The 16,481-nt window shown below is 40.6% G+C and overlaps 1 protein-coding gene across 5 annotated transcripts in view; it reads left to right on the forward strand.

Annotated features, from left to right (window-relative positions):
* Positions 1-16,481, forward strand: part of LOC128153545 (complement C4-like) — a 78,465-nt gene that overhangs the window by 11,766 nt on the left and 50,218 nt on the right. For all 5 annotated transcript variants that reach the window (XM_052812979.1, XM_052812977.1, XM_052812978.1 and 2 more), the window contains exons 8-22: positions 1,163-1,268; positions 1,452-1,575; positions 3,883-3,998; positions 4,753-4,920; positions 5,663-5,860; positions 8,197-8,388; positions 9,046-9,195; positions 9,604-9,730; positions 10,101-10,172; positions 11,045-11,245; positions 12,154-12,265; positions 12,493-12,563; positions 13,511-13,650; positions 14,783-14,995; positions 16,243-16,294. In XM_052812979.1, the coding sequence (XP_052668939.1) occupies positions 1,163-1,268; positions 1,452-1,575; positions 3,883-3,998; positions 4,753-4,920; positions 5,663-5,860; positions 8,197-8,388; positions 9,046-9,195; positions 9,604-9,730; positions 10,101-10,172; positions 11,045-11,245; positions 12,154-12,265; positions 12,493-12,563; positions 13,511-13,650; positions 14,783-14,995; positions 16,243-16,294 (2,042 nt within the window). The remainder of the gene's footprint in view (positions 1-1,162; positions 1,269-1,451; positions 1,576-3,882; positions 3,999-4,752; positions 4,921-5,662; positions 5,861-8,196; positions 8,389-9,045; positions 9,196-9,603; positions 9,731-10,100; positions 10,173-11,044; positions 11,246-12,153; positions 12,266-12,492; positions 12,564-13,510; positions 13,651-14,782; positions 14,996-16,242; positions 16,295-16,481) is intronic.

Raw genomic sequence — 16,481 nt, forward strand, 5'->3', positions numbered from 1 at the left:
AATGGGTTTGAATAACTGGATACCGCTCTTTTGTCTATTGGAAAAGGTCCTAGTGGTGCTACACAGGCCTGCCTGACTTCCATCAAAATCAACATATGGAATTCCTGATAATTGAACTTATTCCTCCGAACTGGCCATGCATGTAATGCACAGTTATTTGGTATATTGACTGTTGTTTCCCGCAGTTATTACTTCTGGCATTTTAAGCAGTTTTCATAAGAACTGCCTCTCAGTTAGACTCATTGGTATAGATCAGTGCTGCTGATCAGGTCAATTTGAAAGAGGCTTTGTTGAAACAAAAATAAGCCGTTACAGAACTGAGATGAAGCAGGATTTCCACAAGCAAAAGACAATACCATGGCCGTGACAGGTCTCATGTAGCATGTTACATGCTGTGCTGCAGGAGGGTGCCATCTGCCAGGGTTTCCGTGAGTAAGGAGCCTGCCAGGTGCAAAAACATGCCCTATCCTCTCTCTCCATGACCTATATGGAGATTTCAGGGGTGTTCTGGCCAGATATCTATCTGGCAAATATTTCACTTACAAGAGGTCCCTATGCTATACTGCCTAAATCCATAGAAGAGATGTGGGGTGGAGGTTGTCTGCCTAACGCAGGTATTAAGATTTCAGCAGGTAGGATCTGTCTCTGGAGGTCTTCAGAGGTACCAAATACTTCATATCAGTCCCTGAGACAATTCTCTGGCTCCCTATTTTAATTGCTCTGCTCATGAGGTGTCTTATACAAATGAATTAGCTCTTCATCCAAGCTGAATAGGCTGGATACCTCCCTTGCTCCCTGTGAAGGGGATGAGTTGCGTAAGACCTCACTGTGCAACTAAAGTTCTCATTAATTTGTAAAAATAAAAGTTTCAATTACTCTGGTGTAAATTTTGTCAGATGATGTTTCCACATGTGATTCTGCCAATGTGATTTACTCCGTATATTTCTCTGCACTTGAAATTACCACTTTGTACACAGACCAGTAAAAGTCTTCGTGTTTGAGTTATCAGTGAGTGGGACTAATTTTTGGTTTCAAGCTGTTAGTTACAGATGGGATGCCTGCAGATATCCCAGTTTTATTTCAGCATAAAATGATCAGTCTGATTTATGCTTGCTTTTTATTAATGTTATGATTCAACTCCTCACTATTCTTCCTTCCAAAGACACTCGTATGGGAAAGGGATTCAAGGTGCTGCATATGTGCGATTTGGCATAATTGATGAAAAAGAGAAAAAAGTCTTTCTTCCAGGCCTGGAACAACAGCTATCAGTAAGTACTGGAGTTCAGTGGAACTATTCTGATTTATCCCAGGTGAGCTGAACATTGTCAGAAATTATCGCAATATAGATCCCTGTAATACCATAGTCATGCTATAAGCAACAATTTTTTAATTCTAGTGGCAACAAACCAGTAAAGGGTTGTCACTTTTTTTTTTCCCCACTTTTGTTTTAGATTCAAAATGGAAAAGGAAGAGTTACTTTAAATACACCACTTTTGGAAGAGAAATTAAGAAACAGTATTTCCGCTCTGGAAGGGTTTCATTTATATGTGGCTGTTACCACCGTAGAAACTGCAAGTGAGTACACTATGCTTTAGCTGATACAGTCTGTAATATTTACATTGATTTTTCTCTAGTGTAATCCTTTGTGTGGGAAATCTTGTCCCGCTGGACCAGTCTTCACTGCAAAGCTTGCTCATGCTATAGTGCATGACCATCTCTTTCATCTGACCCCCTTCTGTGCACAAAATTAATCTCGGGTGGGATTCACTTAACTGAACACTAATGTCCAGTATCACTTTAAATGCCCTATGTAGTCCTGTATGGTCTTCCACTGCTGGTCCAGAAGTGCTCAGGTCTCCTCTTAAGTACTCCCCTATAGAGTCTGTCCCATATTAAACAGCACTGTGAGGATACCCTAGTCCCTCTAAAGTGGTACCAGACACCTGTATGAATGCAAATAAATTGCTCTCCTTGAGATCTTGTTTCAGCACTTGCCTCAGCCACATCTACTCCTTCCATACATACAGAGTTATTAGCTGAGCTTGGTATCTTAGCTTGATTTATACCTCAGCTGGCTAAGCTGTCAGTCTAAAGGTAAGGCATATGTATTACAGCTACACATTACAATGTGATGCAGGGGAGGATCTAGCCCTTGTGAGTCCTGCTTGTCCTGTTATGCCTTCCCACAGTTTTATCAGCCTGTGATACTTGGCATGTGCAAAAGTACAATATAGTCCAAATAGCTTGGTCTTGCTGTTCATCTGGGACATAAGCCTTGAGCATGCCTGTCCAGAAGTTTTTCAGTGGCTGTTTGCCTTTGTTTTCCTTGAGGACAGCTATTTATTTCCAGAGCTCATTACAGGGGATTTACGTAGATATTTGCTCACAGCAGTGCTAAGCATGTCGAGTAGGCTCCCAGATATCTTAGAGCTACCCACAAGTGAGCACTGCATTGAATTAGATGCAGTCATCAATGGGTTATTTGGGTTGTAGCAAGTGCTATTGTTAGTCATACGAGGCTGAAGTGAGAGGTGCAACTTCAGTGCTGACCTCTGAAGTTGAATCTGCGACGAAGCAGACTGTTCCAACATGAGCAGGATTTTTCTTGTTCATAGGGAGACTGATCCCTTTTAATTTAGGTATCTGGAAGTAAGGTATCTAGTCAGAGCTCAGGCGCTTTGTATAGTCAGTATAGAGAATGGATGGGTTAAACTGCACTCCAGAAGTGTCCCCATTGGTTACAGGAGTCTAGTTACTTAGCTTAGAATTACTAGAATTCTAAAAATTCCTAAAAATCCTAAAAACTAAGTAGGATTCCTTAGAATCCTAGAATTAAGTCAGATGCATTGCAGCTGTGAAGTTCTTTAGTATACTCTACTATAGGTACTTACATGCACTATTGCTGCGACATTTATTGCAAGAGCAAAAGGGGTTGAAAGACCTCCCGTTAACCACACCAGCATGATGGATATAAGATCTTGTGGTGTGACGTGGTCTCTACCACACTGCGCACACTTCTTCTTTCCGCCACAGGCAGGCTGCCTTCACACTTGTGTACTTGCTGGGTTTGGTATTAATTATATGCGTGACAGGGCAAGGCTGGTGGGCTTTACTGACACCTCTCAACCTTGGACTGTTAAAGTGGAAAATAAGGATGTTGAAAGTATGTCTCTAAATGCACTTAGTTTCAAGCAAGCCATGTAACTGGGTTTTTTCAGAAGTAGTTATGGGTAGTGGTTTAACTAGAACTTAACTAGAAGAATAAGAGGTTTAACTAGAAGAATCTTAGATGGGAAGCAGATGCTCAAGCTGTCTTGTAGGTGTAAAGTTGCAGAAGATGATATTAGGTAATATTAACTCTCACCAGCAGTAAAAAATGAAAAAAAACCCTCTTTCAGAAAATTAGAGATCTAACATCCAAACCCCCCTACTGATTCTGGGTGACTTTTATGTTGGACTTTGATGAAGCCTTCCCCCAGGAACGAAGCCCCAACAGCTTGGAAAGGGAGGTGCATGGCCACAGTGGCTCCTGTGGTACCAGTGTGCTCTGTGATTGCAGGCACCTTGTTCTGATTGATGTGTTAGAGGGGAATTTTTATGTTGTGAGTAACAAACCACTTTGCAGGTCTCAGTGTCTGAGCTGTCGAGAGCACACACCTGTCAGTGCTGGCTCGCTGGAGCACCGTACACATCACACTGCCCTCTCTGGTTGTGTTCCCCATCTGCCTGCACCCATCTCTTCCTCTTCTCAGGACTGAAGCTCTTTGGGGAGGGATCATATTTCAGTTTTCTTTACATATACTGCTAAAAATCCAATTAATTTTGAAAACAGAAATTATGGATGTTACTCCCATAGCAACACATACTGTTTGATATTAACAGGTGGTGAGATGAGGGAAGAGGAACTCAGCAATGTGAAGTTTGTGAAATCTCCTTATGCTGTTGATCTGTCTAACACCAAAAAGTATTTTGTGCCTGGAGCCCCCTTCACTGTTGTGGTATGTAGAATTTAGCTGACTGTGTCCATTTGCCTCCATAGCAAGGGATTTATATCTGCACTGTTTATAAAATCCTTATCTGATCCAGTCAGAGCTCTGTAGGGCAGAGACCTTCAGGAATGAGTCTGACAGGGAGCTACTGTTTGTGTCTGGTTTGTCTCGTTTCTGTACACACAGAGCCTGAGCAGGGAAACAAGCCAGAAAATGCTGGTTTTCTGTTCTGGAAGTCATCTGTGCACTGTTGTGCTACAAGGTTTTATAAAACACATAGGATTCTCTTCCTCACTTCCATATCAAAAGATTAAAATAATAATGTATCAAATTAATCCCATATCAAATTAAAATTCTGAAAACTAAAACAGGGTATTGTCTTTTTTAAAAAAAATGTATTTAAGTTTTTGAGTTTTTAAACTTCATGCCTTCAAGTTTCTCTACAAAGTTTTCCACAAAGAGTTAAAGTTAGAAATTTACCTTATTATAGTTAAATATAAATATCTCTGGGGTTGGCTGAGATCTAATAGATGCTGTGAAAATCTGGCGCAGCTGTTAATCTGTGTTCACAGTTTTTTACCTTAGCTGGAGTCCAGACTGAGACAATTGCTACCCCCTTTTCTCAAAGCTCAGATTGTCAAACACGAATGTGTACAGTTTTGTATTTCTTCTCAGTTTATAAAAATAATTGCTTCTTGTTTGTGGGCATTTTTTAAACCCAGGCATATCCTTGAAGTAACAGAAAAACATTTTTTTCCAATAGGCATCTGTCACTTTGATTGATGGCTCTCCTGCTGCCTCTCTACCTGTCACTGCTACTGTTAACTTGCCTGGAAAAACACCAATGAAGAAGACTGCATTTTCTGATAAAGACGGTCTAATCCCCTTTACATTCGACATCCCTGGAGATGCTCAGATGCTTCAAATAATGGTAAAGAAAACCCAAACATCCAAGTTTAAAAATATACCGCTGAGAAGAGCTCATAAGACAATTACAAATGACTGTGAAGATCATCAGTTTTCATTAAATTAGCACAGAGAGTGGAACATGATTTCTTAGACCATCTGCACAGCTTTGTCCAGATTGTGTAAGATATGTTAGAAAGACCAGGGGCCTGAGGGATGTCTTACTGAAGTGGAGGACACTCGCGTACATCGGAACTTTGGGAGTGCATACATTGGTGGTAGTGGTGCTTTTCGGGGGGTTCGGATGTGCATTTTCCTGGCATGAAAGATGGAAATGGGACTGTAAGGAATATCACCGTGAGAAGTGACAGAAAATGATGAGAAGAAGGTGAAGTAAAAGGTCCTGAGCATGCAGACAATAGGCTACATCTGGACGCTCAGAGGTTTCAATTATGTCCACAGTATAAAACGGGAAAAAAGCTGTCTAAGTACAAAATCACTTTGTGATTTTGAGCCATTGATTCTCATTCAGAAAGAGCCAAGGCTGAAAAATATCAAGTGCAAATACAGCAAGAGACAAAATAGGGTGAGAGAATAAAGTAACTAAAATCCTGGGTTTTTATGCCAGGTTCTGCTAATGAGGTTTCAGCAGTGATGCATCTAATTTCCCAGCATTTTCTGAATAACCTGGCAAGATATGAATTAAGGGTGACACTCTATACTGTCTCCTGAAGGACACTTCACTCTGTCCTTTTCTTCCCTGACAGGTAAAGGCTGAAGAGGGAAAAGAAAAATTAGAATCACCTGAAACCAGTATCAGAGCTGAAAGATACCAGTCTGCTTCCCCAAACTACCTCAGCATCAGCATCCCACGTACTGTTGTGGCACCTGAAGATACCTTACGCATCACCTTGAATGATATTCATCAGTCTGGCAGTGGAAAGATTGACTATTTCTATTATATGGTAAACAGAATAGTAGCATATCAGTAATTTCTTTTAGAAATTATACAACCCAGAACATCTATCTAGTTACTAATACATGGGAAACCAGAGGGGTCCAACAAAGGGCAACTGAGATGATCAGTGTCCTAGCACACCTAACCTACCAGACAGGCTGAGGGAAATCGGCTTGTTCAGTTTGGTGAGGAGGCTAAGAGTGAGTTAACAGCAACCTAAAATTATTTGAAGAGGAATTACAGACATAATGGAGACAAAGTTTTCTAGGTGGTGCCAAGCAATATAACAAGGGACAAAGGCTACAAATTTTGTGGAAGGTTCATTTTGGAAAAATCTTTTCACTAGTGATGAATGCACTACTGGAAGAGTTTCCTCAGAGAGTTTAGGGAATTGCCATCCTCAGAAGCATTCAACACTCAACTACAGAAAACCACATCTGACTTAATGTTACACTGGTGATGGCTCATCTTAGAGCAGGCAGTTGAACTAGAGATCTCCACAGGTCCCTTCCAGAAACTACTTCTTTGATTCTATTATTTTTATATATTTGCATATATTTGGGGGCATGTAATATACAAATCTTTGTAAATTTTTCTTCTGAAGAAGGACATAAGTACAAATTTTAGTCTGTAGTTTCTAATACAGTCTAGAGCAAATAGGTCCATATGGGGTAACGTTTGTCTGCATAATTATCTGGAAATTTTTGAAAGATACTAAACTGACAGCCTTGAAGGCTGAAATCCTGGAGAGATAACTTCTATGATATCTATGACAATTTGATTTCTCGTAATCCAGATCTCGTTCTTTCCCACTCCTTCCAATCTGTATTCTTTCCTCATGATAAGCCAATATTAAATATTATTTTTATTGGTCTGATTCCAGTAAATACCTTTGTTTTAGCTATTACAGAGCTGCTCACCTTGTTGTGGGCAGATCATACATATACATAGGATTTCTGCAACAAGAAAACTTAGTCATATTCTAGGAGACCTTGAATATCTCGGAAAATGCCTTTTATAGTTAACTATTTTTTATGTAATGAATAACACATGATTCTTATATTACCATGGCTCCATATTACCTGCACCCAATGATAGTTAACAGGTAGGTCAGTGTTTTCTCCAACAGATAATGTCATGAAGGCATTGGCTGTTATGGCCCTAAATAGCATCCTGAAACTGGGTCTGAAAAGCAGTTCTATAGGTAGAAAAGTGAGGAAACAATCCTGCTCAGCCTGGGACCAAGAATGCAAAGTATTTATTTTGCTGAAGGAGACAAATGTGTTCATGGATATATTCCAGGAATGAATCTGTTGAATGTCAAATATGTTTAATCCCCTTCTCCCTCTCTTCATCCTAATTTCCCTTGGCAGCTTATATTTCCCAGGATGATAAGCACCACAGGCACCAGTTCCCATTTATTTTTAATAGGACTCTGATATATTGGAATAATTGTATCCCTAGGAGTTAAATTTAGGTTTGGGGGTTAATTTTCATTGGATGACTTAGCATAGGGTTGGAATTGCCGCTGCTGGGCTCTGGGAAGGCGCAGTGCTGCGCAGGCAGGGTGTGTGGGAGGGGTGGTAGGAGACACTGCGGGAGCTCAGTCGTGAGGCTCTCTCCCAAACTTTGGTCACCTAAACGAAGGCAGTGAGGATTTCAGACCAGGCTGCAGCATGTCTTTATTTCTTCCTGAAGCCCATTCATTATGTTTTTGGGAAAGCCGCATGTATTTTTTTCAGGGAAGAGCACTATCAGTCCTGCCACCGTGTCTGTTTTCCACTCCTCTGACAACCCAGGAATATAATTAACATAACACACGAAGGAAGGAATTAAATAGTGAACGATGAGCTGAAATCAGTTAAGGGCCAGTCTGTGATACTTCATCCTGAGTAATACTTTTTGGATGAAACCTCCTGCTCCAAGACTTCCATAGCATCTGAAAGATTCAGTACTGAATACACATTAAATAAAGCTGGTCTCCTCCTCAGGGTGATGACCTGTTACTGTAGAAGACAAAAGCAAGACTGCCATCTGGGACCCCCTTTTCAAGCTGTAAGACTGAGTGGAGGGTGATAGATTTGTGTTCAAACCCAGGCCATAAGACCAGTGTAGCAGAGGCTTACCACCACACTCCTGTGCTAGAGGAACTGTGTGCTGATCTCTTCTAGGCTACTTATATGCAGGCTGGGAATTAAAACTATTAAGTGCCATTAGAAGAGAATAAATTTTAAACAGAAATGGCCTCAGAAAATTCTATATAGGTATATAAAATTATGCAACATAATGCCCAGTCTAGTGTGTATTCACAATATTTTATTTCTGTTTGTTTCTGCCTTGCAGGTTGTGGCAAAGGGACAAGCCGAACTTTTGGGAAGGGTCCCCTCCTCAAACAAAATAATAAACCTTAAAATCACTGAGAAGATGGTGCCCGCCTTTCGCTTTTTAGCTTACTACTTCATTGAGAACAAGGGCCATCAAGAGATTGTTGCTGATTCTGTATGGGTGGACGTTATGGATGTCTGTGAAGGAAAGGTACTTTCAAAGCAAGTAGCTTCTGTTATTGTATTCCAAAACAAAAACAAAAACATGGGGTATCAGCAGAGCAAGTGCAGGTCTTGTTACCCAGTTATGTTTGAGTTGGCACTTCTATTAATAATTCCCTGTTAATTTCATAATCACCATGGCTACTTCCTCGTAAACCACAGAAGTGTCTACATTAGATATGCACCAGATCTGAACCCAGACGTGTTGAAGAATTCAAATGTGAGATAAAAAGGAGGTAGTACTATTACAGAGTGGTTTAAGTCAGTTAATTTTGTATGTTAATTAGTCTTTTGCTGTATTTCATGGCGATTTTGTTTCCACTGGAAAATAACAAAATGATGTTGAGGGCCCTAGTTCAGCAAACCCTTTACACATACTTTTAATTCCCATTGGTGCTTAAGTGTTGCTGAAAGGCAGTGTCCAATATCCTCCACAGACACATCTTTTAACCCCCCACGTTCTCATCTAGTGGGAGCTGTCTGCATCTATGTCTTCCAAAACACAGGATCCCAGGCAGAAACACCACAGAACAGGAACATATCCCAGCCTCTGACTGCTGACAGTCATGGCTGACAGTATTCCCGGCCCAAAGAGTCTTCGCTTTTTAACAAACATGACATTTTTGTTTCAATCTTTTCTATTTAGATTAAAGTGAGAACAGAACAAGAGATATACGAACCAACAGACAACATCAATTTACTTATTGAAACAGACCATGCGGGAACAGTTGCCTTAGCTGCGGTTGATAAAGCAATTTTTATTCTGAACAAGAAAAATAAGCTTACAGCCAAAAAAGTAAGATATCTGTAAGAAGAAAAATACCATATCTACTAGTCAAATGGAATTTTCCATGACTAATGAGAGGATCAAAATTTAATTAATGGCTATTAATTGCTTAATCAAAGCTTTGCTAAGCTTGAAAATGTTTTTGCTTTTGCAATTCAGGATGTATTTAAGATTAATTATATATTTAAGATGGGTATTTTCATGCTACAGCAGACAAGTTTGTAAATTAAAAAAGCATTACTTGAAAGCACTCCCCAATTAAAACATCGTTCAGCTTTAATCTAAGTTTCCAAATGCAGCTTGTACCACCAGTTTGTCTTGCTTCTGTGAGTCAAAGGCTACAAGAATTTTTTTTAATATTAAAAAAAAACACTTCTGCAAGTGTGTACAGTTTATCTACGTTTTTTTATTTGGCAGGTATTTAATGCTATGAATTCGTATGATCTTGGATGTTCTGCAGGTGGTGGTGCAAATAGTGTTCAAGTTTTTACTGATGTTGGTCTTGCCTTTTTATCAGATACAATTAAATCCAAAGCTCGGGAAGGTAAGTGCAATCTGCCCTTTACTTTAGATGTTTGTACAAGACCGCTATAGATCTGGGGAGGCTGATTGCTTGAAAACCAGAAACATTTTATCATGATGTCGTAAAATCTCCCTTGCCTGTGGATTTTTCTTCTTCTGTTCTTCCACTGGGTGCTGGCAGCTCATATAGCCCAGATCATGGCTGCTCGTCCTCTGGTATACAGCTCAGCTGAGACAGGCAACAGTGGGCTAGGGCTGTAAGGTAACTCATTAAACTGTGGGTCTTCTGTGAATGAGATGGGTCCTAAGATGGGTCTTCCATGAATGACCTGAATGATCAGGCTGTTACTGTCATAGTATCATAACCAAGCTCTTCTGTTCTGCTTTGCCAGGCTATAAATGCTTCCAGGTTACCAGACGGCAGAAGAGATCTTTGGATTTTCAGAAGAAAATGTCAGGAATTGGTATGTCTGCTCATCTGGGTGGCCTGAAAGGCTTAGTAACAGGAGGCAAAGGGATCTGGCTGGAATCCAGGGGTCAAGAAGTGATGGGATAGTAAAGGATACCAAGATGTTCATAGTCCCAGTTCTTGCATGAAGTGCCAAAACCTAGCTTGAGTGTGTATACTATGCCGTGTGACCTGATGCATCATCTATGAAAACAACTCAAAAAACAAAACCAAAGAGTAGCCTGGCTGCAAATGGAAATTAATTCACCAGTTTATAATCCCAAATATGAAGTACTTCTGCTAAATATCATGCCATGGAATCAGTCATGGCTTTAAAGTTTTTCCATATTTGTATGGCCAGAAAATTTTTTAGAGATCCTATTTTTAGCTTGACATTCTGCTTCGAAGTTGTGCCAGCTTTGGTACTTTGTGCTCCAATTAAGAGAAGAGCTAGTATAATATTCGGTCTAAATTTAAAGAAAAAAAACGTTTACACAAATTGATATTTCCTTGCCAGAAGACATGATGGCCTGAAGCTGGGATCCTCCTTGCTTTTGAAATAGGTCTCTCTATTCAAGAATGAGAACACTGCCGTGGCTATTTCTACCAAGATACCTAATTCCAGTCTGCCAATGAGACATTTTTAATTCGCAGTCTGAATTTGATGAGAAAACTTAGAATAGAATATCTAGGATGCCATAGGGCCCATGCTTTCCTCCTGTGTTTGTGAACTGGTTTTAGGATGGAGAACAGGTCCCCAGCTGAAGTTAGACTGTTGCTATAGCAACTCACATTAACTGCAAAGAATGACAGGAATGAGCATGATGAACACATTTACACTTATTGCTACTTCCACAGCACTAATTCTGGGCTTTAATTATATTGCAGCCAGCAAATATCAAAACACTGATCTACAGAAATGCTGTGAAGATGGAATGAAATTAAATCCCATGAGGTTTTCTTGTGCAAAAAGGGTAACAAAGGTGGCTGGCTCCCCCAAATGCAGAAACGCCTTCCAGGACTGCTGTGAGAAAGCCACAGTCCTCAGAAAGGAGTCGAAGCGGAGGATCAGAGTGGGCTTGGCACGATGTAAAGAACAGTGGCATGCAACTGTCTACAGAAAAATACCCTTCGTATGGTGGCAAGGGAGGCTTAAGGGGCATTTAATGCTGAGTGGCTGGGAAGGAAGTTTTCACATCAACATTTCAGTGAGCCCCAGCATAGTGCAGCATCCCCAGGCCATTCACAACTGTACACTGTGAAGGTGGAAGTGGGATAGGATAACTTCTTGGTGTGAGAAAAGGCAGGAATCACTGTAGCCACCGTTGGCCCCAAACCAGCCTTGTGGAGGGGCTGTTGGCCCAGGCCCGCACCCGGGGAGGCTGCAAACAGCGGAGCAGAGAAGGGGGTGGTTGTCTGCATTCAGGAGACTGAGTGACCTCAGATTGATGACTATTTCATTAGTGGTACTACTGTTATAACACCTGAATACCTCCAAAACACTACCTCATGAGAAGGGGCCACTTCAGCCAAAGACAATTTTGTTTCTTTTTTCCTTCCTTCTCCCCAAAGTCTATCTCTGATCACACAAGAGCTCATGTTACAAAAAAAATATTTTGCGTTGAAAATGACCCCATTCTAAGTGTAATTTCTGCTACCATTTTTCTCAGAGCTCCCCTTTCATGCTCTGTCACAAATACGGGATGGTGGGAACATCTTTACTATGCATTCCTAAAGGAGAATGTTTTCTTGTTTGGTAGCATATAGTTATTGAACTTGGAAAGAAGAATTATCCTTTTGTTCAGTGACAATCTTTGGTCATTGCTTCTTTTTTTTCAGCTTATTTTTTTTTTAAATGCACAAGATGGAACCCAGATAGGTCTTTTAATTCAAAGGATTTTTCATGCTGCTTTCTCTCTGACAGACTGACTCCCTGCAAAGAGTGTAAGGTCAGCAGCCAAAGACTTCAGAACAGAAACCCTGCTCTTGTTTTACAGACTATGATGACCATGAAGAATTGTTTGATGAAACCTCTGTCAACTTGCGCAGTTATTTTCCTGAGAGCTGGTGGTGGAATTTTGAAGAAGTGAAAAACCCTGGGAACCATAGGTACTGTATTACTTCACTAGATGAATATGTCTAAATGTGTACAGTAAAATGTATATAAATATCAGCTTTATGTGTTATCTGATACAGAGGACTTCAGAATATTTGCAAGTACTTCGTCTCCACAACTGGGGGAATATTATTTTCCCTTACAATACTCAAGCTTCAGCAAATGACAATGTTCAAATTTTATACATCCTTCCTAATACATTTTATTTTGTGTTTCTTAGTGTAGAAAATTTTGCTCCTGACTCTATAACTACCTGGGAAGTTCAGGCAATAAGCATATCTCCCCAAAAAGGTATAAGTATTGGGTATTTTATTGGGTTTCTTTGTATGGATGAATAGAGAATGTATATTTTTTAAAACAGAGATACAATGTTATGTTGACAGAGTGAAACAGTCTGTGCTGAAAAACACAAAGTGTTTTGATCATGACATTTACTCCTCTCATTCATGCCATATTTAAAGCCCAGCTACAATTTAAGGGATAGATACATACTTATAAAAACAACATGAAGTGGGCTCTGAAGGAGGATGGATTATACAATCAAAACTGTCTCTTATTCTTTCCAATCTATAAACCATCTCATTTTAGCTTCCATATGGCCAGGAAGCCACAAGAAAGGTAGCGGTAATTACACTGCTTTTATTTGAATATTTCTGGGAGCAAGTTCTGGCCAGCTCAGAGAAGCATGAGGGTCTGTGGTCTCTGGAAAGCCAGAGAAGAGAAGAGCACCAGAAGACTAGCAGAGGATCAGCAAGGCTGGACACCAGAGAGCCCATGTTCCCAGGTGCTGCTCTCTGGGAGCTCCTGGGGGTTGACCAGGACGATGCAGGAGGGACAAAGGGTCCACCTGGTACTGCCCACTCCCCTTCAGTAAGGGAGGCTCATCCAGGGGTGCAGCAATGGGCATGGAGTGTATTTACAGAAAGTGAGGACAGGTCATTCTGTTTTAAACATGGCCTTTGCAGGAAAGCTGGGCCACGTTTCTCTCACAAAAGCTACAAACACTCCTGCCAAATTTTACCTATTGAAAACCATGGCAGTGACTTCAGAGTGCAAATCATCTGCCCCTGAGATAGATCTCTCAGGGAAAGAGTTGAAATGTTTTCTGGATCTGACTGTCTTCGTCTCCTGCTCTTGACCCCGGGGGAGCCCAGGCAATGAGTTTTGATTAGACATTTAACTTTTTATCAGCTGATGTTAAGTGTGTAATTCTAAACTCTGTTTTTTTCTCATCCCAGGATTTTGCATAGCTGACCCCCACACCTTTGAAGTTTTCAAAGACTTTTTTGTATCCCTGAGATTACCATACTCAGTCAGACGCCATGAACAACTAGAAATAAAAGCAGTGGTTTACAACTATCTGCCCAACGATCTCCAGGTAGTATTACCACCAACTGATGTGCTGTACACATCTACCTAGCTAGATGCATGGCTATGTAATAATGTAAATGACCCAGCCACTTTTCAGTGACCTCCTACAGCCCAGACATCATGCTCCTGTTTTGAAAGTCTCCCCAGGGGCAGGATCCGGTTCTACTTGCTAATCAAACTTACTATATAAAACAGATTTTTATTTACCATATTATACAGCCCAATTCTTTGTCTTCTCGCCCTTCATTGAAGCAACCAGCTACTTTTTTGCTGCCTGCCAATCTGGGCAACACCCAGCTGCTGGTAAAGCAGGTACACAAGATACAGAGGTAAATTATGAGCACACAATCCAATAAGTAAGCCACAAAATTCATTGTGCATACAATGCAAAGCCACTTTTTGTCTGCCTGTGACACCTGTCCAGCTCTGCATATGGCCACAGTTGTCACTGGGCTTAGGGCCTCCATCATCCTCAGGCTGATGTTCTTTTTTTCATTTCTTCTCATCTCTCAGCAAGCTCTGCTTGACCAGCATCTTCTGAACTGTGTTGAATGGCGTAGAGCTGGGATGTATAAAAATGTACTATCCTTCTTACTTCCCTGTGGTTCAGGGATACGCCAAAACTATAGTGCAGATTTAGTGTAATGAAGAAATACTAGCTGATTTACCTTCACAGCCCTAGTCAATGAATGTAGATTAATGTGAACAGACCATAGGGTCATAGAACAATTTAGGCTGGAAGGGATCTCCAGAGGTGTCTAGTTCAACCTGCTACTCAGAGCATGTCCAGTTAGAGCAGGTTGTTCAGGGCCTTGTCCAGTCAAATACTGAATATCTCCGAGGAGGGAGACTCCACAAACTCTTTGGACAAGCCGTGCCAGCATTTGATCACTTCTTGCTGAAAAAAGTTTTCCCATTTTATAACTAGAGAATAGTAAATTCAGGGGAGTGAAATGAAAAACACTTTCTGTTTTGCAAAATGTCTGCATTGCTATTTCCTTTTTAAGTAAAAGCTAGTCTCCTGTTATACCCGTTTGTCATGTCATTTCCCATTCTTATCTAAACATGGTGGAGCTGGAGTATTTTTCCTGCACGGTGATGCACTAAGCCTGATCACAGGCATTGCCTTGTCCCTGCAGGTTACAGTGACGATGGATGCAGTGAAGGGGCTGTGCACCGCAGAGGCAACAGAGAAGGCTGTGCAACTGACGCTGGTGGTTAAGGGGAACTCTGCAACACCAGCCTACTTCTCAGTTGTCCCTCTGACTGTGGGAGAAATTCCAATTATTATTACTGCCTTTGACACAATTTCTGGGCACAGTGATAGCATTAGGAAGAACCTCAATGTTGTGGTAGGTATAACTAGTTGAGGGCAGGCACTTCATGAATATATGTTTCTCCTCAAATATAACATTCACTATGTGTGGAGCCCTTGTCAAGGGAGCGAAATCATAGAAACGTAAGGATGGAAACAATCTCAGGAAACCTGTTTCTCAGCAAGGATTGTGCTAGAGCATGGGGAAGAAATTTAACCCTGTGGTGGGCTTGTGTGTAGTGTATATGGAAAGAATTGTTTTCTACAGCAAAAAGGCATCCTCCTATCCATGACATAGCAACAACTTCCTTCATGCAGTCGATGCCCATCTTGTAATCTTTAACTTCCACCTGCTTCATCAGCATTTGTAAAAATTCTTTTTCCCTTATGAAGCCAACATTGAAGGTGTCCATCTAGCAATATTTTGAGAAGGAAATACTCTCTGCTAGTCATAAAGTTAAACCCTATTTTATTCTTTCTAGTTAATGGCTCTTCAATCTTAACAATTGCATAGGTAAAACACATACAGGCAAACAAAGATGTTGTATTGATTATTTAATACCTTGGTTCTCTTTCAAAATGATGAAAAGGAGGAGCCTTTTAGAAAAGATGACTCTTCAAGCGTCATTACACCCAAATAGCCCATTGAGGCCTATTTTCAATCCACACAAAAAGTGCAAAATATAAATCCTTGCACCATTAATGTCAGGGGATAGCCATGCAGCTAAAGATAAGGCATGGGATGCCGGGAACCTGCCGCTGTTACAGACCATAACTTTTCTAGAGATAGACACAGTCTCAGAGTTCAGTGGTACACCAAAACACTAAAAGTGTCTGTAAAAATAGCTTTATTAAAATAGAAACTGTAGGAAGAGGGGTGTGTGGAAATCAGAAGGGAAAAAAGTTTAAGTTTCACCAACAAGATGAATGCAGAACTTGGTGGTTTTCACAGATGAGAGGTTTATAAAAGTGAGTCTGCCTGTGAACTTCACTTGCACACCTCACAAAGCTGAGAATAAAATTTGAAGTTTAATTTTTCTGGGTTAGTTTTGGCTAAAGGAATTTCATCCAGGGAAATATGTCAATGATAACAAAAATTCAGTAGAGCTTGTTAGCATTTCAATTCGGAGACTGTTTTTACCTGGAGAGAAATCTCACTCCAAAATAACTTATTTCTGCCACCTGCTGGTCTAGTGCAAGGGCAGAGATCGTGGCTTTCACACAGCTTAATTTCAGGTGTGAGTGCTTGCAAAAGTTTTGACTTTTCTTTCCTCAATTGTACAGGCTGAAGGTGTTCTACAGAGAGAAGAAAAGACCATTTGCATTAACAGTGGCTGTAAGTTACACAAAAGAATTAGATACAGATGAGGTTTGAGGTAGGGATGGGGGGTGTAAAGCCTGGTATGAATATTTGATGGGTGCAGTGAAATACTTCTTAACATACAAACGTTGCTTTGGTTGACCAGAACTTGTCACAGATCTCTTCATCCAATACATAGCAAAAGACTCAGGAAAGAAAAATA

Source organism: Harpia harpyja, chromosome 17 (genome assembly GCF_026419915.1).
Source record: "Harpia harpyja isolate bHarHar1 chromosome 17, bHarHar1 primary haplotype, whole genome shotgun sequence".
NCBI lineage: Eukaryota > Metazoa > Chordata > Aves > Accipitriformes > Accipitridae > Harpia > Harpia harpyja.